This window comes from Theobroma umbraticum, unplaced genomic scaffold (assembly GCF_002168275.2).
Source record: "Theobroma umbraticum cultivar Fairchild unplaced genomic scaffold, ASM216827v3 scaffold_204.0, whole genome shotgun sequence".
NCBI classification, from domain to species: Eukaryota; Viridiplantae; Streptophyta; class Magnoliopsida; order Malvales; family Malvaceae; genus Theobroma; species Theobroma umbraticum.
This window is the reverse complement of record NW_018397267.1, coordinates 3,880,162-3,902,676: the sequence shown is the minus strand read 5'-3', so window position 1 is coordinate 3,902,676 and position 22,515 is coordinate 3,880,162. Positions and strand designations below refer to the sequence as shown.

The following is a 22,515-nucleotide window of genomic DNA, read 5'->3' as shown; positions in this document are numbered from 1 at the left end:
ATGGGCCCACACAGAATCATCAACCCTTTGTTAGCCACCGGTATCGCAGTAAATAATATAATAACCCTATACCTTTGATATTAAGAAGAATAATCCGGTGGAACGAGGGGGTCACCTCTTTCATGCTAAAACCAGAGTTAAATCTCCTATAAAGTCACCATCTTTATAGCAACTATTCAAGAAAAATCCTTCTTTGTAAGTCTAACATATCGGTTTCCCTTCTCGCTTTCTTCTTCTTTATGGTCTCTTGTTTGTTTTTAAGCTATAGAGGACAAAATATTTTATGTGTTTAGCCTCTTTTCTAAATTATCAATCTCTGCTAGCTATAAATACTTCATTTTTTATGAGATATATGGCAGGGTTTTATGGGTTTTTTGTTTTCTTATTGGGTAGGAGCAAAGGTTTAGATTGTTTGGTGCTCTGTTCAAGGTATTACCATATGGGCTATTGATTTTCTTTACACCTTTTTTTTTGGGGGGGGGGGGGGGGGGGGCTTTTTAAGTATTAGATTATGTTTCTCTCTGCCTGGGCATGATATTTAGTACCTTTAGATTCCTCAAGTAGGTATCTTGATAGGCCACAGTGGTGTATACAAAGAGAAAGAGTTAAAGTTGTTGCAGTTGATGCATAGGAATTTAAGTTTGGATCATTCAGGAAGGGCTTTTATCGGTGGCTTATGATCAAGTCTTGTAAGGATTTTGTGTAAAGGGGAAACATGATTTTCTTTTAGGTGCTACTGCAATTTTAGTTATAAGAATTCTTCGCTTGCTCTGTTGAGTGTGAACGAACAAGCAGCCAACTTGGAATAGATTCTTTGAAGTTTTGATTGGAATTTGGATGTTTAAGTTGTTTGATCTAAGTAAATCAAATTTGGTGACAAAGAATAACTGGAAATTTCAAGCTGAAACAAGATCCTTTGGGTAGTCTTCAAGGAATCTAGATTGTTGTGTTTTCAGAGAAAGATGCAAAGGGTTCGATTATCGTCCCAACAAGCGCTTGTGCATAAGCTAGGGGATTCTCAGATGACATTATCCCCAAAATTTAGATTAGCTGTGATTCAATCTTCATTGTTGAACCCTTCATCAGAGTTTGAGCTGTCACTTCAAGGAGAACCACTTATTCCAGGCCTTCCTGATGATGTTGCCCTTAATTGTCTCCTTCGGCTTCCAGTTGAGAGCCATGCAGCTTGCAGAGCTGTAAGCAAGCGATGGCATCTTCTGCTTGGTAATAAAGAGCGGTTTTTTACCCGAAGGAAGGAATTAGGTTTCAAAGACCCATGGCTCTTCGTGTTTGCCTTCCACAAAGGCACCGGGAAAATTCAGTGGCAGGTTCTTGACCTGACCCACTTCTCTTGGCATACTATTCCAGCAATGCCGTGCAAAGATAAAGTTTGTCCCCATGGCTTTAGGTGCGTTTCAATTCCTTGCAAGGCTGCTCTCTTTGTTTGTGGGGGTATGGTCTCTGATGTGGATTGCCCTCTTGACTTGGTGTTGAAGTATGAGATTCAAAAAAACCGTTGGACTGTGATGAATAAGATGATTACTGCTAGGTCATTTTTTGCAAGTGGCATGATTAATGGGTTGATATATGTGGCTGGGGGAAACAGTGCAGATCTTTTCGAGCTTGACTCGGCAGAGGTTTTGGATCCAACAAAGGGGAGTTGGCACCCAATTGCAAGCATGGGCACAAATATGGCATCTTATGATTCTGCAGTTCTCAATGGAAAGCTTCTTGTGACAGAAGGCTGGTTGTGGCCATTCTTTGTCTCTCCAAGGGGTCAGGTTTATGATCCAAGAACTAATAATTGGGAGAGTATGGCTGTGGGATTGAGAGAAGGGTGGACTGGCTCAAGTGTGGTGGTATATGGGCACTTATTTGTGGTTTCTGAGCTCGAAAGAATGAAGCTTAAGGTTTATGATCCAGACAGTGATTCCTGGGAAACGATAGAAGGTCCCCCATTACCCGAGCAGATATGCAAACCTTTTGCTGTCAATGCATGTGATAACAGAATTTATGTCGTGGGTCGCAACCTTCATGTTGCTGTAGGCTATATCTCAAGAGTGAATCGAACAAGCAGCTCTGAGAAGAAGCAGAGCTTCAGTGTTCGGTGGCTTGTTGTTGATGCCCCAGAACGTTTATCCGACTTGACACCCTCAAGTTCTCAGGTTCTGTTTGCTTAGCTTCTGAAGTATTCAATGCTCTGTCTTCTGTCTTGTTAAATAAAATGTAATTCTACAAAATTACAAAGGCTGTAGAGTCGTAATGACTTTGTGTTATTGTAACAAATGTATTAACCATAGTTCTTTCTTCTTCTTTTTTTATATCTTCTCTGTATCTCTTTGTAATTGCTCGGATGTGTTCTAATTATCATGACTTCAATCAAAGATGTCTGTTGTTCTTGTTTCAATCATTGTCAATAATTGAAGTCAGTATACACCATGCCAATGGCTGGAATACGTTGGTACAGTGGTCAGAGAACAGTCTTAGATGGGGAAGCTAAGAAATATTGGGATCTTGGAAAAGCATTGTCTTACATGTTAAGCAAGCTATTGATGCATCATCCAAAAGCCACAAGCATAGCCATGTCTTATGGGGAAAAAGAAAGGCAGATTTTGAAATAACAAGGAATCTGATTTCGAGTCGTAGCTGTTTCCAGGAATATTTTAAAGCATATCCTTGTCCTTTAACACTTCAACAAATGCAGTTCATTACCACTTCCATTTTTATTCTTGGAAATCTGATAAGGATTTCTTCAGAAGGAATCTTCGTAGTAATGGTATGTGGGAAAACGTGGTATGAAATCGTGTCTGAGTTGCTCTTGTATGATGTTGCATTGGCATTGGCCAGCTGACCAGTCGCTTGTCAAGAAACTGCTTGTATGGACAGTTGATTTTTTTTTTTGCTGAGATTGGGTAATTGGATTTGGCCAAATTGGACACACACAGAGAGATCAATGGGTTTCTGATGATGACTGGAGTTGGAATCATCACAAAGCTGATTGGACCCTCTTCTCCATGATGGAGGAATTTTCAGGCTTCACTGCTTGAACATCACTCTTCAACTTCCTTTAGAGTGAAGGTTCAACCCCCTTTTTCTTCTAGGAAAAGAAAAAGAGGGTATATGAATCCATATTTTTGCTGCATTCAAACCTTTTTATTTCTTTACTATTTCCTTCATCAGGTTTAATTTTCAATCGTAAAATTAAAAATAGATGAAGGCTATTGTAGGTTTAGTATGTTCGATATCCTTATATATCATAAATTAGTAAACGTTACAATTTTTATATAATTAGAAAAAGATGAATTTGAACTTTATTCTTTAAATATGAGAATAATACATTAACCAATGAATCAAATGTTTGAGTGTCTCTTTTCTTTCTTCATTTGGTAATTAGCAAACTATTATAAAATGAAACTCAAATACTCAAAGGGATAAGGTTAAATTTACCACTCTACTTATTTTGATGTTCAAATTTACCACCAATCTTTTAGTAAGTGTAATTTTAGCATTATAATTTTAATAGGCATAATATTTAAAAAATTTCTTAAACTATTAAAAAAAATTTAAATAAATCTTTATTCTTTTATCGCATTTAATCAAGGTTTTTTATATTTTTATTTTGAGTTAAATAAATCTTAAAACTAATGATTGATTAATTATTAGTAATAAAAATATCACTTGTTATTTTATATCCACATGGTACTGACATGGGATTGATGTGAATGGTAAAAATATAACATAATCATACTATCATTCTAAATTAACACATGTCAGTATTAAATATAATATGTCAACATGTCACATTATAATCAATTATAATATGTTAACCTATTACGTTAGCTCTATGTGATATAAAATGACAAATAACATTTTAAGTAAGTTAATCATTAACCACAAGAGCTTATTTAAGTAAAAATAAAATTTTAATTCTTGAATCAAACAAAAAATATAAAAACTTGATTAAACGTAATAAAAATATAAAGGTTTATTTGAATTTTTTTAAATAATTTAAGGACTTTTCAAATATTAGCCCTTATATATAATGATTTGAAACCACAATTTGATGTTACCTAAAATAAAATTATTTTCCAGATTACCTAAAAATATACATGTCATTTTTTTCATTTATATGGTAAATTTATCCGATGAGTTGACCAGACACATAATGATTTACAATCTTAAATAATATGAACTTATCTAATATCTTCAAAGAAAATTACTTCATCTCAAATTAATAAAATTCTTTTTATTGTTAGCATATATAATGATTTACAATCTTAAACAATATTACCCCAAATATTCGACAAAAAATAAGTTGAATTCATAATTAACCGAAAACAAGAACCAAAAGTTGAAGGCCCAAGGAACAAACAGGGTAAAACAAACCCCGACAAGAGCCCAATATCCCGCTATCAAGCAGGGCATATGTGATGGTAAGACAGATTGGGCTTCAGACGGGCTAAACCCAATTGATAACCAAAAGTCCAAACAGTTCATGAAAACCCAAAGTAATTCTGAAAAACTTTTCAGGAAAGGCAGAGCTGATTAACTTTACTAGAGAGAGAGAGAGAGAGAGAGAGAGAGAGAGAGAGGAAATGGCAGCAATAACAAGCGCAGTGATAGCAATAGCAGGAGTGGTATTAGGATGGATAGCGATCGAGATCGCTTGCAAGCCTTGCCTCGAGAAAGGCCGCGAAGCCATTGACCGATCTCTGAACCCTGATTACGACCCCGACGACGATAACGACAACAACGTTCGAGCCCCTCTCAACCCATACCCAGATCTCGAATCTAAGGCTGATAATGATACCTCTCCTTCCACTTCAATCAAAGCCGTTTGATGATCGCTTCAAAATATATCTTATTCTTTGTTTTTTTTTTTTTCGTTTTAAATAAAAAAGAGTTGGGTAATGTTGTAACTTGTTCTTTCATCCTGTCTTTCTTTTGGTAAGAACTTGCACCAAGGTGATGGTGTTGATGTCTTAAGGGCGTTTCTCTGTTGATGTTTGAATGAATGAATACGGCTTTGGTGATCCATTATAGTATCCATCGGAAAATTGTTTTGGTTTTGTCTTATCTCGAGTAAGAAAGTTCAGCCCAACCTGGGCTACAACCTTGTGCAGTTTTGTATTTAGTAAAAGTTGTATGACGACATCATTGAAAGAGTGGGTTGCCGGGTCTGGTGTGAGCCAATCAAATAGTGAATCAACTCCAGAGATTATTCGAATTCATACAAGATTTTAATTTAATTTTACACTAGTGGTTGTTCAGCTCCAACAAAGTCCAATCTCGAATCTGTAGCAAGGCCTAGTGGTACCAATGTACCATGTTCAAGACTGCTTCCCATATCCTTCCAAAAGGATAAACAAACCCGACAGATTCTAATATTTTATGATGCTTGATTTGTTGGCTGTTAAACCATGGTCATGCCACAGATTCTTGGGCTTATAAGCAAAGACGACAACCAAGTATAATGGTAATACACCTTTCTTATTGAGAGATTGGCATGACCCACCTTTTCAGTTCCCCCAACCGATCTGATGTGAGCCTCATACGGCTACACCCTCCTTTTTTACCATAAAATAAAAGATGACCGAATCAAGGGAAAACATACACACACAACCCAAGAAATAAATAATGCAGCTTATTTCCGGTAACTCAAGTGTCAAGTCCGTAACAAGTATAAAAAACAGAGGCTAAATATGCTTTACAATTACAATCTCGATTGCAACAAAACAAATACTACAAGTTACTGTACATGGATCTGACAAGGGATTTCATCATCCTGCCTCTGGGAGAAGACCAGAGTTTCCCGTGTCATTTACAAGGGGATATCTATCATCAAAAGGTGAAAAAAAAAAAAAGGTCAACTATGCCAGGTAATTGTATATCTGTGGGTTGTTCTTGTCCCGCTCCAGGTACTCCCTGTCAATGAGAGACTCGATTCTTTTCTTCAAATCAGCTGGTTTTATGGGAAACTTAAGCTGTTCAACGAAAGAAACTTATTCTTAATATGAGTATAGTCCATTATCCCTTTAATCCCCATGTCTGGAGATCATCAATTGCAGTAATTTAACCATGGTATATAAAGAGAATTTTCACCCTTCAAATAAAGCAAAACACTTTGGCATGATAACTCTCAGTAAGAATACAGAAGCACCAACTTTCTGTTTATTTATTTCCAGATGTTGCTGGGGACTCTTTAGATATCCCTCTTTTATGCACAACGCAAACAATCAAAATATGCTTACCTGTTGGAAGAGTTCAGTTATCAGAAGAGTGTGACTCAACACTTTCCTCGTCTTCATTATCCGAACAATAGCAGCATCAACCTGCAAGACATCAAGCAATAATGCATACATTTGATTGAGCTCCTTCATGTTAGATAACTTTCTGTTCTTTTCTTTCATTTTTTTAAATAGATAACTACAAAGAGAGAATGTGAGAGTGAAGCAAAAAAGTGGACCTGATATTGACGGTCTTGAAATACTCTTTCAGTAGTGCTTGTGTTCTCCTCAACTGTCTCTTTCATCTGGATTGCATTTACCTGCATCACAAAAGGCAATGTCATCTTGATGCCATATTATGTGAGTAGCAATCACACAGTATTCATAATAAAACTGCAGGGAATTTAGTGGCATAGCATGGAGGTAAGCATGACAGGCATGTAGTTTAATCTAACAAAAAATCTTTACCCACCATAGTTTGAAATTACAAATAGATATACCTTTAAACGATAGAGAGGAGCAGTAAATCCCTCATTGAAAATGAATGAATCATCATCCTCCACATCCCTCCCTTTTGGCAACTACAGCAAACAAATTCAAAGATATACAGGAATAAAGAAAATGGGAGGAAGAAAAAAGAATAATGTTACCAACTTACCAGCACAAATAAGAAATTAAACTTGAAAGTGCAATAATGCAATGGGCACATACCTTTTGAAGGACTCGTACTTTGCCACATGCAAGGGACTGCAAGGTTCTTCTCAATTCCTTATCCTCTATGCCAGTGGAGTCCTTAATGTCTTGAAAGCTAAGCTTTTGGGCATCGTTAAACAACATCAGAACTACAGTCTAGAGGTAAAGACAAGAAAACCAGAAAACTGTTAGAACTTGTCTGCTTGTAGAGAAAATTTGAAAACAGAACAAACACTACAACAGGAGAACAATGGTCCCCGAAACACCAAGACACCAACCTGAAATAGGGAAACTGCCAGCTCCTTTTTACCTTTAGGAAAATCTGCTTTCAACACACAATGACCTAATGAATTTTGCCACATTAGGCGCCTCCCACTGTACTTGCTTAAGTAGAATTCCTTAAAGATGTCCTGTTACACCAAGTTGAAGAAAAGGTGTTAGGCAACTGTAAATAAAAACTTGCTGGTGTCCATAAGGGTGAACATTTCATCCTGAAGGCTGAACCATACCTGATAGACATTCAATTCATGTGGAAGCCTAACATCCATAGGTGGATATGTGGGCCAGTACCTGCAGCTCAACAACCAAAACAGAGTTAAATACCTCGACAATAAACTAATTGATAATTGCAGTTATGACTAATTAAAATAAGATAATGGTGAAACATGATTTTACCCTGTTGTTAAGACATGGACACTCATCTCAATTCCTGATGGAAGTTTTATCCGGGCCTGGGATGACTGCTTGAATGATTCATTTATCTCCTTCGATAGTTCAATATCCTGGATAAAAATCACAAGATTCCACACTCAATATAATTATGAGTCATATTGCAATCGCTCGCCAATCAAACCAAACACGCACGGACATAAACACACAATGAAGGGAAGGACTCTTCGTGAAAATATATGACAGACATATTTGAAGTTGCAAAGAATCTTCCAAGTCCATCCTCCCTCGTCAAGTTCAGCAAATGACTTCAGGGAAAGAGCAAGGCCTCTTTGCCATAAAACCACATGCAGTGAGATCAATCATAGATCATGAGGTGATTCGCTTACTAACACAAGCCCATTATCTAGGCAGCAATTGCATTAATACCACATTTAAATTAATATATATTGCTATTTTGGCTCAAACATAGTGTAACTGGAAAGGAGATTCACATGTGCCTGTCAATGGGCTGTTCTTCCTAGTTTCCAATTACTCTGATACCAAAGTATAAACAATTTAAGAGTAAAAGTGGTTTGCAGTGTAAACATATTCTAGGCACAAGAATCCAATCACATAGCACTAAGTTCCAGTATCACAACTCCATCAATTCAGTAGATTGTTGGATCTGCAATTGACCAATTAACAAGTTGGTAAGCCTAAAAACAAAAGATGAATTTAACTTCCAGAATCCTTTCCTCTTCTCTTCTCACATGATTCTATCACTTTAATATTCATTTGCATGATCTATCCTAAAGGCACAATAAGAATATTTTTGTTACATAATCATTACATACTGTTTGCGAGGGTTAATCAGAGTTATCCAACTCATGTCAGGGGATATAACACTCCAGGTGCCAATACCACCAGCATTAGGTTAACATGTTCCTAGCGGTTATAACTTATAAGAGTTATTGAACTGCCCATGTTTTCAGACTTAAAAAGCACCAGCTCTAACTAGAAATTCCAGTGGCAACTTATACTGACTGCATTTCTTGGACAAATTTATAGAAAAAGATATATAGGCATACCTTGAACATTCCTTCAAGTTTGTTTGTAAACTGGCTGCCACACTCAGTCTTCAGCTGCAGCATCGTAACAATATAACAATTTAATACAATATGTAGAACAAACATCATCTGATGCAAAAGAAAAAGATACTGACCTTAGAAATCATGGATTTCTCTGCATCAATAGAAGCACTCTTTCCTAACAACAGCCGTTTTGCAAGATCCTTCTTATAGAATGCTTCAAAGACATCCTTGCCCTTAATTATCAACAAAAACATCATTCACATCTCTAGCATTAATTTATAGGACAATAAAAGCAAGACAGTAGTGCACAAAAAGAGAACTGTTTCAAGGCGAAAGCAAAATTAATGATTTATAATGTGCAAACATGAACTCTACCTGGATGAACCTAAATAAAACCAAAACTTTATCAAGTGTACCCTCTAATTCCTCTTCAGAAGTACCCTTATTACCAGCACGGAGTTTTTCATCCAAAAACTTTGCGATCAGCTCAGCAGGTCGATTCTATTAAAGACGCACAGAGTTGAACCATCAGTCGAGTGTGAAAGCATGGTACTCTAAATTAGGAATATTACTTCACCAACTTAAAACTTAACAACAAGAATGCAACTTAAAAATAAATAAACTAATGTCCTACTACAAATGACAAAACATGCTAACCTGACGAAGGTTAATTAGATGCTCAAATGCATCCTTGATGGTGTTGCAAAATGCCTCATTCTTGGAAAAGCTTTCTTCCCATATCGAGTCAAGTGAACCCTTGAATTCTAACAAGGAAGGCACCATGTCCTTGTCTTTCTCTTCATCCAAGACAATGCCCTGCCCAGTTCTCCGAATATATGAGCTTAGGGCCTGCCTGAGTGATTCAAGAGCATTGACCCTTGAAAATAGTGAGTACATCCTCTGAAGGTCCTCAATACGATGCCCATCCATCAGCATCATAAATCCCTGAAAAAATCAGAGAAACTATAACTACTAAAAAGATGCAAATCCAAGCAGGTATACAAAGAGTAAATAACAACTGAAGATTCATATTTGCACCTTATCAAGAATGGCAGGTATATGACGTTCAAGAAGTTGCCTCTCTGCTGTTGCTATGAGTGGCTTTCTTGTAAGAGCATCGAGGTAGAGTAAGCATCTTTCATGTTCTTCATGTAACCTCATCTGCAACAATACACCAAAAATCTTACAAAGACAACCTTACCTAAAAATCTTAAAGGGATAAGCATTTATATTCCATACAAGAGTGGAATAATATGATAAATAAACATTCTTATTAGAAGATAAAACATGTAAAGTTCAAAATACAGCAGCACCAATCACTGCTTATTGATTAAAAAAAGGATATCGAAAAGCACCTCCACATGCTTCAAGTAATCTGGAACATCAGATTGCTGCATGTATTTCATTCCTTCAGCTGCATAAAACTCAGATGTGCACTCCAGGAATGGCTTCTCAAAGCTTTCTGAGTAAATACCTAAAGCAGTAAACATCTTCAAAAGATGGTTCAGGAGTGTCCTCTCAACTGCTTCACCTAATCTGCATGGTCAAAAACAGAATGCTGTGACTTCAAACATGCAAAGAAAGTTAATAAACACTCAAAAGATGGAAATCAATCATCCAACATCTTTCATAAACTTTAGGTGGTGAAATTTATGTGGATGGCAACTATAAGTAAGAGGGAAAAATATGTGAGAATTACAAGCAAGAAAGCAATACAATGATAAATTGCCTATCAATTGCTGGGTTCTTTCCAAAATACTTGGAGGTACTAGGTTAGAATTACATTGATCAGACATCCCAACCAGCCCTTCAAGAAACATCTTTCCACAATAGAAAATATTTTACCCTTCCTGCCGTTTAGCCTTTGCTATGTAGCAAGAATCTTATGTCCATTAGGCTGCTAAAATACAAGAAAAAGAAGCAAAATGGATAGACAATAATGACATTAGAACAACAATTTATGAGCTAATTCAAGTTCACTCATATTCAACATGTTGCAGGTTGACGTTTTCAATTTTTGCCTCTCTACTTATTACTTGCACAGAAATTTCAGCATAGCATCAAATTGGTTTGATGGCATTAAAACAGGTTACTCCATAGTATAGTTTTTATATCTACCACACTGTTTCATCAAATCATGATATGATTTATGTACTATAAGCAAAGCCAATCCAATAACAACCAATAGGGCAGTTTTTTTCAATTTATACCTTTTGTGCCTTTGTTCATCGCTAGTACTATTTTACCCCTTAAAGGTAGAGAGACCCTGCAAAGATAACATGCACCAATGGTGCAACAAACTCTCCACCACACCAAGAGAAGGATAATTCATCCATAAATTTTGCAACACTTATTGATACACAATCCATAATAACATCCATCTAAAACTATTATTCATCTTTTGCATAGGTTGATATTTTGGAACATACAAACAAAGACTAGAAATAAACAAATTGTATATTTCGAATTAAAATTCATTAGAATTACCTCTCACTCTCAATCATTCTTAAAAGACCAGTGACAGTTTTGTGCTCAACTTCAGGAGCAAGTGAAAGATGTTTCCGGAAGAGCTGCAAGCCCATGTCCCACAATGAACGAACATTTGGGGTTTGTTTAACATATGTTCTGTCCAGATACAAGGCTATACCACGAATCATCAACATTTGATCACAAAGATCTTGCCAACATTTCTCAACAAGTGATAAGAAAACCACCAGATCTGGGCTTTGCCCAACTAAAGATCTTAATGCTGCAGATATATGTTCTTCACACTCTTTTTCAATTCGTTGATAAAGGCTTCCTCCCATCTTGTGCAGGCAAAGATTATTGACAGCCTGAAGGGAGCACACTCAATATATCAAGAGACAATATTGCTCAAATTGAAAAAGGCTGTCATAATCAAAATAGAGAGGAAGAAGAAATATATGTGAGTTTACCTGATAAAGCTTCTCCAAGTCACAAGAATCTGGTTGCTTCAAAAATATAGCATTTATGGCTGACTTCAGCTTTGCCCAAGTTTCCTCCTCAAAATTTGTGGGCAATGTCGGTTTTGCTACAGAAACAAAACAAGAAGTTAAAGTTGCATTAGGAACCTTTCTGAATATATGTTTTATTTTAATTCCATTTCAGCAATGCTCTTCTTGTTTTCTACCATTAGTTCACACAAACAAGATAGTTTGGGAAACATATCTGATTTGAAAATAGAACCAAACTTGCTTCAACCCTTATATATTCCTTGCAAGTAAACTTACAAATAACAGGTTAAATCACCCGCTTACTAAAAGCCGTATTTATCTGTTTAGGAAGATGTATTGATTATACTTATGTGAGCACACACATAGATGCTTAAACCAAAATGATCTACAAGAGAACACAAAAAAAAAAAAAATTAAGAAGATGAGGGGGTTTCAGAGTATGTCCCCAACACAGTATTCACACTACATTTTCCTTTGATAAACTGACAGAAACCGCAAACTGAAAAACAATACAAAATGAAAAAATAAATCTGTCAGAGCTTTTCATGTAAAGCTGCATAAGCAGTAGCCCCACATCTCAAAGATAAAAAAATTAACAATGTAACCAAACCATATAAACTAACGAGTCAATTAGTACCCTCTAAATTTGTTTAGCACGAATAGGTTGACACCAAGAAACCAAGCCAATTTTGATACCATAAAACAAAATTCCAACGATAGTAAACGGTTGAAGTATTGACCACATTTCACTGACAATGCAACAGTTATTAAGATCAGTTAATAGACCTCTTTTAAAATTTAGTTAAAAGCTACATAGGAAGTGATCCAAAGTACTTGGCTACTAACAGATCTCCAAACTAAAAGCTTCTCATTTACAAGGACTAAATGGCACAACCCAGAAAAAATTCAATAACCCAATGTCCAGTAATTAGTATTAGCTCAGTAAAACAGAAACAAGAATAGAATCAATTAACCAATACCAAGATCCCAAAATCAAATAAACAAACAAACAAACCTCCAATTTCTACAATTCTCCTACTGCAATCCCTAATTTTTCTATTCCAAAAACGACGCAACAACCAAAGCCCCTCAATTTCTAAGATCAAACTCTCATACTAGCTATGAGAGGCAATTTTACAAATGACACGAAATATATTTCACAAAGAAGAAAACGAAACAATCAAACGAGATCAAGAAAACAGAAACCCAACCTTTAACGAGTTTGATGACAAGCTTCTTGGCGGGTTGAGGGGGGGTTGCTTTTTTGCGAGACAAATTAGCGGCGGCGGGAGCACGAGCATCGTCGGGCTTGGAATCATCGTCGAGGGCCATAGATGAAGGGTCGAAAACGATGTCGTTATCGTCTTGGTTGTGGTGGTGGTGAAGGCCGTTCTTGTTTGGGTCTAGAGAGCAAGCGATGGCTTGGGACTTGGCTTTCTTCATTGGTGGTTGGAAGTGAGGAGAAGAGGAGGAGGGAGAAGAAGCAGTGGCGTTGGAATTAGCGTTGCTCAGAGAGCGTTTGGTAGGGGGGAGAGACATGAAAGTAATCAAGAGAGCATTGTAGAAAATTTTAGCTTCTTTTTTCCTTTCTCCGTTTTGGTTTCTCCTATTACAGTGTGCTTGCCTCCCCTTTTTTGGAGAGAAAGAGGAAGATTTGAGAAGGCAGCAAAAAGATAAATATTTGTGAGAGTGAGAGAAGGAGCGATAAACAGAGAGAAGAAATGTTAATATTTTCTGTAGGTTTTACTTATTTTTGCCTTTTAATTTAAGCAAAACGTGTTTCTCTTTCTTCATCATTCGGCGCACTGGGCTACTTTGCTTTTAGGCTCATTTGAGGGTTGGCCCAATATTAAGAGGCCCATCACAAATAAATATTGGGTCCAAAATCTTAAAATAGGGTAAAGCTGTGTAGCCAATAGTTGATTTGGGCTAAACTTCAAATAGTCCCTGATTCGGTGATTGCGACACCCTCTCCTTTGCTTAGTCCCGAAAGAAATAGTAATCCAATTGGACACAATAACTTCAAAATTTTGTTTACTGTTCAGATGATAATCACTTCAAAACTTTTGGTCCCGATGACCTTGTCAACTCTTTTTATAATAACATTTATTTGATGAGGACCCTAATTAATTATATTTATATATAGCTTTAAGATTATGTGTATATATATATATATATATATATATTATTCACCTTTAAATCATGGCACAGTTTCTGATTTATATGATTTATAAAACAACCCTACTCTATAAAAATATATTTTATTTAAATTCCTTCATATGTTTTACTCATGTCTAACACAAATGTAAATCAAAGTATTAAAAGAGTTTCTTCAGAGTTAATTATAAAAAATATCATGGTGTTTTTGTTTTTGTTTTTTTCTCTCTCTCTATATACTATGGATATTATTATAACTTTACTAGTCAAGGTAGCCTTGGCTAATTAAACCAGGCTCTTGATGAAATTTCCCGGATGTAATCATTACCTACTACATCATCAACCACGAGAGCTTTCACATGTAGCTTGAGGAGGAGAAGGGAGAGTCGGGCAAAAGATATTTGAAAGTTATTAAGAAGAAAGTTCCTGCACGAACGCTATATACTTGGGAACTTGAAAGCCAAGGAACTCTGGCAGCCGCGTGCATATACTTGACGACCAGATAATCTCGATTTTCAACTTCTCTCACTTTTCCTTTTTAACACGTGAGCACGAAGGTTCCATTCTCCCATGATATGGGGCTTGAGCATTTGCATGTGGAACAAATAAGGAACATGTTAAGTACCTTCCTTTTCAGTTTTTCTACTTACGGAAAAGAAATAATTTAAATTTGACAAATTCCAAGGGTCATAATCCTAATTGTTATCTGGAAGGGGTGGAGTTAGAGTATTTTTAAAAAGGATCAAATAAAAAGAGATAATTAACAATTAAAAATATTTTTATATATAACTTAATTCTTAATTATCTAAAAAATTAAATAAAATTTACAAGACGTTGAATATACAAAAAAATATATATTAACAATAATGATAATGTTATATATATATATATATATATATATATATATATACATAAGCAAACGAAACTATGAAAAAAGTCTCTCTCACTCTTTACACGCAAGAGTGAAAGAAAAAATAATTTTTCAAATTCAAATGAATTGTCTTTTTACTTTATATATTCTACATGTAATGAATAGCTTTTTGAGAAAATTCTTCTCTTGTTTTTTATTTGATTCTTAAATTGCTAATTAATATATTGGGTTATTAGATTGAATTGTTGAGATATAATATATTATGATAGATTATTGGGCTTAACTGTTAAGATATAATATGTTATGATAGATTTAGATTTATATTAAGACTTTGTAGGTTTGGATTAGTAAACTTACTTTTATTTTTAAAATTATGATAAAATTAGCATATTGAGTTAGAATTTATATGATAACTAATAATATAATGACAGCTCTAATTTTATCAAACGGTTGAAAGAATATATATATAATAAATAAATAAATTTAAAAATTTTTAGAAGCCGTGGTCCCATGGTAAGATCATTTTATTATTTTTTTAATTGTATTAATTACTCAATGAAAAATTATCTTAAAAGAGTTACTAAAAATATATATAATCCATAAAAAATTTTCAAAATTTTGAAAGGCCATGACAATGGAACGGTCCGCCCCTGATTATGTGGGAATGTCATCAGGGAGAAAACAAAATATGAAGCAATGATATATGAAAGGGAAAGAATCTTTAGAAAATTGAAAACTTGAAAACAGAGGACGCTGTCACAAGGTGGAAAGGAATGAATACTTATCAAAGTTGCTGATTGTGTTGTACCCGTCTACGTTATGAATTGTTTTAGAATACCTAAGAGAATATGCGGTAAAAGTAAATGTTGAAGTGTCAGTTTTGGTGGGAGCTGCAACAGGAAGGGAGAGATTCATTGGGTAAGTTGGCAAAAACTTACCTGTTTTTGAAAGAAAATGGGGCAATGGGTTTCAGAGATTTGCATCATTCATATTGCTTTGTTTGCAAAATAATGTTGGAGGTTGCTTAATAATCCCAATGCTAATTAGGCAAAAAGTATTAAAGGTATCTATTTTGCTGAAAAGTTCTGTGATGGAGGCAAAAAAGGGATCAAAAGCTTCCTGGACATGGTGTAGCCTTTTAGAAGGAAGGGATTTTTTGAAGGAACTCTTATTGCGGTAAGTGATGGGGGAGAGAAGATTAATATATGGACTCACAGATAGAACCCCAAATGTGAATCCCTTAAATATAAATTTGGAAGAGCAGAATTGTGAGTATCCTCAAAAAGTGGCAAAAATAATGGATAGAAGGCGAGGAAAATGGAAGTTGGATGGCATTCAAGGGCTGATATCTGCTGAAGACAAATAGGCTATTCAAAATATTCCAATTTGTCAAGAAGGGGGTCCTGACAGAATACTATGGTCTGCAATGGCAGATGGTTTGTATAAAGTAAAATCTGGATATTATTTGTTGAAGAAAGATTATTGTAATGTGAATATAACTGGACCTTTTTCTTCTCATATAATTAACAAGGATGTTTGGAAAATGATATGGAGTTTGCAATTGTCACATAAAATTCGAAACTTCCTAGGGACATTATGCATAAATGCATTGGCATCTACTAAAAATCTATGGACGAAAAAGGTGAGATCAAGTCCTTTATGTCCTATATGTCATATGAATGAGGAGACAATAGAGCATGTCTTGTTGCAATGTGATTGGGTTAAAACAGTGTGGTTTAGTATTGGACTTGGCTATAAGGTGGATAGTTACTAACTATTAGTTAGTATAGCAACCACTTTTAACCGATGATTTCACATGGTTATGAAGATGGAATTATTGAGCGTTAAGGAGAGAAAAATGGTGTCTATCTTAATTGCTTTTTCTTGCTAACATATTTGAAAGGCTAGGTGCATGTGAGGGTAGTTTCCAAGGTGCGAATCCAAATGGGGAAAGGACTGTATCTAAAACAACATGGGCAACGGCAGAAGATTGGAATGTCGTTGTTAAGGATGATGTTGCAAAGAATGTTAAACAGATGACAGTAAAAAAAGAGAAATTGGAAAGACCACACTAAGGTTGGGTAAAAATAAATGTTGATGGGGCCCTTCAGTAACAATCCACCAACAGCAGCAGTTGGTGTGGTGGTAAGGAATAATCAGGCATTATGGTTCTGGGTTCGGGAAGGATGTGAGTTCATGCTCAATCAAGCTTGGAAACTGAAGCCATAGCAATGAAAGAGGTAACTAGATTTGAAAATGAAAAAAAAAAATTAAAAAGGGGTATTGTAGAGACAGATTCAGAGTTGTTGGCTGAGAATTTGCATTCCAATAACTTTTGTTCTGTTTGGAAGTTGTTGCTTCTTGTAAAAGTAATTTGAAGGTGTGAAAGTTGAGCGTGTGAGTCGCAAAGCCAATAAGACTGCTGATCGAATTGCTAAGCAAGCCAAAAAAAGGGTAAACACCTCATCCTTGGTGCCTATTCTCGATAAGGATGGGTCACATGCACCCTTAGGAAATCAGTTATAAGTGGGGGAATATTGAGAAATTGATAATCCTGGTCGTTGTTTCCCAATGTTGTTCATATATGTTGTTTGTATATGTAAAATTCTAAAAGGTGCCGCAATGTTTTTTTTTTTGTCTCTATCATGGATATTGTGACATTACTAGTCAAGGTAGCCTTGGCTAATTCAACCAGGTTCTTGATGAAATTTTCCGGACTACATCATCAACCATGAGAGCTTTCACATATAGCTTAAGGAGGAGAATGGAGAGTAAGACAAAAGATATTTGAAAGTTATTAAGAAGAATGTTCCTGTACGAACGCTGTGTACTTGGGAACTTGAAAACCAAAGGAACTCTGGCCGCCGCATGCATGTACTTGATGACCAAATAATCTCGATTTTCAACTTCTCTCACTTTTCCTTTTAACAAATGAGCACGAAGGTTCCATTCTTCCATGATGTCGGGCTTGAGTCTTTGCCATGTGCAATAATAAGGAACATGTCAAGTACCTTCCTCATCAGTTTTCTACTTGTAGAAAGAATTAATTTAGGTTGACAAATTAAAGGATAAAGATAAATATATAATCCTAAAATAAAATGTTTGAATAGAGCTCAAAATCAAAGAGAAATTTGTAGCGGCCCGGATGATTAATTGGTTCTCTCTTAAGTAGCGTTTGGTTATAGTCCAAACCAAACATTTTAAAAATAAAAATATATTTTTTTAATTAAATTATATTGTAGTGTTTGTTTTGTAACAGATCACTGCTATGTAAAATTACAATATAATTATATTATAGTCAAGTAATATAATGTGATTAGAGTCCAAACCAATGCAATCATATTACATTGCACTCTGCAATGTTATTAAAAACATTTTTACCCTTCAACTTTATTACTTTATTAAAAATATTTTATAATGTTATAATTAAAATAAAAAATATTAAAATAAAGCATATAATATAAGAATTAGAAATTAAAATAAAATAAAATATAAAAAATTAAAATTTATACAATATAGGTAAAAGAAATTAAAATAAAATATATAATATAAAAAATTATATTAAAGAAATGAAAATAAAATGTATGACATTAAAATATATTTAAGCAATGATATTATATAAAAATTAACAATAAAAAATACAAATATGTTAAACTTGTATTTTAACAAATAGAGGTAATTTTGAAAATAAACATTACATTCTCAGTAAAGTACTTGTAAACTAAACGCTGCAATATTATTTTTCTTACATTTTAATCATTATTTTGCTTATATATTAAACACTGTAATATTATTTTCTTTACAATCATATTGCTTGTAATCATATTATTTACAATAATCACATTGTATTGTAAAGTATTAAACGCCACTATAGAGTCAAGGACCAAGATTTTGTGTGTGGGATATACTTCTTGGTATACATCTTGGATATGCCCTTTTACCTTTCTTTGGAAGTGTGCTACTTGATCTTTTCCATGTCATTGTTTTCATGATAAATCCATCAAACAAACTAAAATCTTCAAGAATGAAAATCTCCCCTTAATGAGTGACCCTTTGCTTGCCTTTTCAATAATATTATGTCATGTGTATTCTTACTAGTAATGATATTTCTAGGGAAAAAATTTTTCAGTGTAAAATATTTTATAGAAAAAATTAATCTTTTATATTATTTAGATAAACTATCAAAATATTTTCTATCATTTGGATTGTCCTGTAGAAAATATTTTCTATCATTTGGATTGTCCTGTAGAAAATATTTTCCACCATCATTAGTGGAATTATTTGAGTGTTAAAGATGATAAACAGGAATTGATTACAAAATAATGGTAACATTTGGTTTTCATTAATTCAGAATCAAATTAAAAATGGATATAAAAATCGACAAAATTAATAATAATATTTTTAAAAACATTTAACCATATATTTATAATTAAAGTAAGCTTTAATTTTTAAAAAATTTTCTATCTCATCACCTTTTTACTATAACATTATAAAAATATCAACATTCATCAATTGTATAAAATATTCAAAACTTATACTTTTGTGTAATCATATGATGATCATTGAAACATTTTTATTACAATTATTAGTAAGATTTATTCAATTTATAAATGAAAAATTTAATTGCATTGAATGATTTTATTAAAAAATTTATTTTTTTAATTTTAATAATATCGAATAATTTAAATATTAATATTTTAAGTTAAAATTTATTTGAATTTGAGTATTTAGTTTATTGGTTAGTATATGATCTCTCTGTCTAAAGAGCAGAATTCAAATCCCCCTTCCTCTAATTATAAAAGAAAAGGTTAAAATTTATTTTCTATTAATCTATTTTTATTTTTTCAATATTTTAAATTAAATATTAATATTTATCAAACCTATATTCTTATGCTAAGAATAAGAGTTTTTTTTTTTGTGTTTTGTGGAAAATGTCTTATACTCTTCAAAAGTGTAAGACATTTTCCATGATCAATAAGTGTTTTTCCCAATGACTTATAAAATATTTTACATTTAGGGTCCGTTTGATAACCAAAAAAAGACTTGCTGGAGGAAAATTTTTTCTACATAAAATGTTTTATAGGAAAATTTAATATTTTCTGTTATTTGGAAAAACTATTGAAAACATTTTTTATTGTTTGGATCATTTTATGAAAAATATTTTTCATCATAATGGAGTTATTTAGGTATTAAAATAATAAATAGGAGTTGAGTACAAAACAATATTAACATTTGATTTTCACTAATTTGGGATCAAATTAAGAATGGAAATGAAAATGGATAATGATATTTCCCAAAGTATTGAACTATAAATTTGTAATGAAAATAAACTCCAATATTCAAAAAAATTTCCATCTTATCACTTTTTTATCATAACTATAAAATATAAATATTCATCAATTGTGTAAGATATCCAAAATTTATACTTATAAATATGTATTCATTAAATAAAAATTATTGAAATATTTTTTATTATAATTATTAGTAAGATTTAAACCTATTATAAATGTGAATTCATCAAATGATGATCATTGAAATATTTTTTATTATAATTATTAATAAGATTTATTTCATTTATAAATAAAAAATTTAATTTTATTGAATGGTTTCATAAAATAATTGTTGTATAATTTAAATATTAATATTTTAAATTAATTATTTTAAAGTTAAATATTAATATTTTTATTTTTTAATATTTTAAATTAAATATTAATATTCATCAAACTTATACTTATAAACTTAGTATAAAAGTATTTTTGTTATTCTGTGAAAAATGTTTTACGTTTTTCAAGGGCATAAGATATTTTTTGTAGTTAACCTTGTTGACTCGTAAAATATTTTACATCTGAAATTAATTTTCTATTTACCAAACAAGCATTAGTTCTGAAAATGTTTTTGAAAAATATTTTACTGCAAAATAAACGGACTCTTAGAATTAATTTTTCATCTTTCAAACAAGCATTAAGTTCTAAAAATATTTTTCAAAAAATATTTTACGTCTAAACAAACTGACCCTAAAACTCATTTGCATCCAAAACTCATTCTTTCTCATTCATTAAATTTTTTTCCTTACTTTCTCTTTCACAAAATGATTTCTCATTCATTAAGATGGCGTTTCATACTTTACAATACAATGTAATTATAAGTAATGTAATTGCAAATAATGTGATAGTAGGAAATATAACATTGTAATTTTTGGTTTACCCCTATTTAATGGGATTGTAATGTCAATTTTTAGAATTACCCCTATTTATTAAAATGCAAGTTTAATATACTTGTATTTTTTAGAATTACCCCTATTTTTATATAATATCATCTTTTAGATATATTTTTAATATCATATATTTTATTTTTATTATAATTTTATATATTTTATTTTCATTTGTTAATATATTTTTTTATATTATATATTTTATTTTAATTTTTTAAAAAAGATAATATAAATTTTATTGACTGTCATCATGATTATTGAGAATAATAGAAAAATATTTTTAAAATCTATATAACAAAATAAATTATAAAATTATAAAATATTTTTAACAAAATAACAAATTTGAAAAGTAAAAATATCATTATTAATATTGCAAAATGCAATGTAATTTGGTTGCATTAGTTTTGAACTACAATGACATTAAATCCATTGACTGCAATGTAATTATATTGTAATTTTATATTACAGTATTTTATTGCAAAACAAATCTTACAGTGTAATTTAATTGAGCATATTATAGAGAATGCGTTTCACTTCTCACATACCAAATGCTATCTAATTTTTTCCCTTATTTGCCTCTCATATTTCTTTTTCTCTATTACAAAACATTTCTGGTTAATAATACATGATGTTATTGAAGTATTTGGGTTTTGCCCTTTTTTTGTTTTCTTATATCTTTTATTGGTCTCATAGCCAAATTTGATCCTTTTTCTCAAAAGATCATCTCTTTGTCTTTTTGTTAGGTTTCTTTGGCTTTTGTTTGGGTTCTTTGTTTTTTTTTTTCTAGGAGGAAATCAAAAGAAAATCTTATTTCCATCATATCTCAACCCAAGGCCAGATTCATTTGCTTTTCTTGTTGGAACAACAACGAGCAAAAAGATTCATCTATTCATTTTGATTCATCTACCAACCCGAGACCATGATTCATCTATTTTTCTTGCTGGAACAATTTGTGACAGAAAGAGGAATTAAGAGAGGGAAGAAACAAAAATTAATGAATGATAAATGTTTTGTGAGAGAAAAAGTAACGAAAAAAAAATTTAATGAATCAGAAAGAATGAGTTTTGAAACCAAATGAGTCTTAATATCATTACTAGTGAGAGTACACACAGCATAATATTATTGAAAGGGCAAGAGAAAGGGCACCCATCGTAGCAGGAGATTTTTATTCAATCTTCGGTAGAGGTTCAAATCTCCTTTCCTTCCCTTTTAGTAGCCCTTAATTACTTTGCACCCTTCCTCCAAAAAAAAAATCATATAAGGTATACGTACAATTTTAATACAGATTTGTTATCATAAAGTAGTATGTAGAAAATTGGAAGGTTTTAGTGACTAACATATATTCAATGTTGTTAGGATAGTCTTGAATTTTAGTATGACTAGGATTGTTTAATTCTAATCAAACTAGTATACCTTATTAAATAGTCTTTAAATCTAATTAGACTAGAATAACAAATCCTAATTGTATTAGGATAAGATTATTTTGTACTATAAAAGGACCCTATGGGATTAAAGAATAGTTATCACCTAGATTTAGAGAGTGATTTTTGTGTACGTGGGATAGAGGTTGTGAGTTTCAAACTATTCTTGTAATCTCTTGATTTTTTCTCTTAGTGAATCTTTCTCTGTTGCTGTGCCC

The 22,515-nt window shown here is 32.8% G+C and overlaps 3 protein-coding genes across 3 annotated transcripts; 2 read left to right on the top strand and 1 right to left on the bottom strand.

The window, feature by feature from the left end:
- The first annotated feature begins 77 nt into the window (after window positions 1–77).
- LOC110424496 (Galactose oxidase/kelch repeat superfamily protein) lies at window positions 78–2,407 on the top strand. The gene has a single exon (XM_021439071.2). The coding sequence runs from the start codon at window positions 963–965 to the stop codon at window positions 2,178–2,180; it is 1,218 nt and encodes a 405-aa protein (XP_021294746.1). The 5' UTR covers window positions 78–962; the 3' UTR covers window positions 2,181–2,407.
- Window positions 2,408–4,520: 2,113 nt separating this feature from the next.
- Window positions 4,521–5,035, top strand: LOC110424599 (outer envelope membrane protein 7). The gene has a single exon (XM_021439200.2). It carries the CDS (start codon window positions 4,596–4,598, stop codon window positions 4,839–4,841), a length of 246 nt encoding a protein of 81 aa, XP_021294875.1. The 5' UTR covers window positions 4,521–4,595; the 3' UTR covers window positions 4,842–5,035.
- Window positions 5,036–5,631: 596 nt separating this feature from the next.
- Window positions 5,632–13,313, bottom strand: CUL4 (cullin4). Its single transcript, XM_021438928.2, has 17 exons — window positions 12,849–13,313; window positions 11,599–11,714; window positions 11,150–11,496; window positions 10,018–10,198; window positions 9,701–9,823; window positions 9,320–9,607; window positions 9,038–9,163; window positions 8,794–8,895; window positions 8,660–8,713; window positions 7,596–7,702; window positions 7,430–7,490; window positions 7,199–7,330; window positions 6,939–7,076; window positions 6,728–6,808; window positions 6,467–6,547; window positions 6,252–6,332; window positions 5,632–5,984 (listed from the first exon to the last, which is right to left on the bottom strand). The coding sequence occupies exons 1-17, from the start codon at window positions 13,174–13,176 to the stop codon at window positions 5,871–5,873; spliced, it is 2,460 nt and encodes an 819-aa protein (XP_021294603.1). The 5' UTR covers window positions 13,177–13,313; the 3' UTR covers window positions 5,632–5,870.
- Window positions 13,314–22,515: the final 9,202 nt, after the last annotated feature.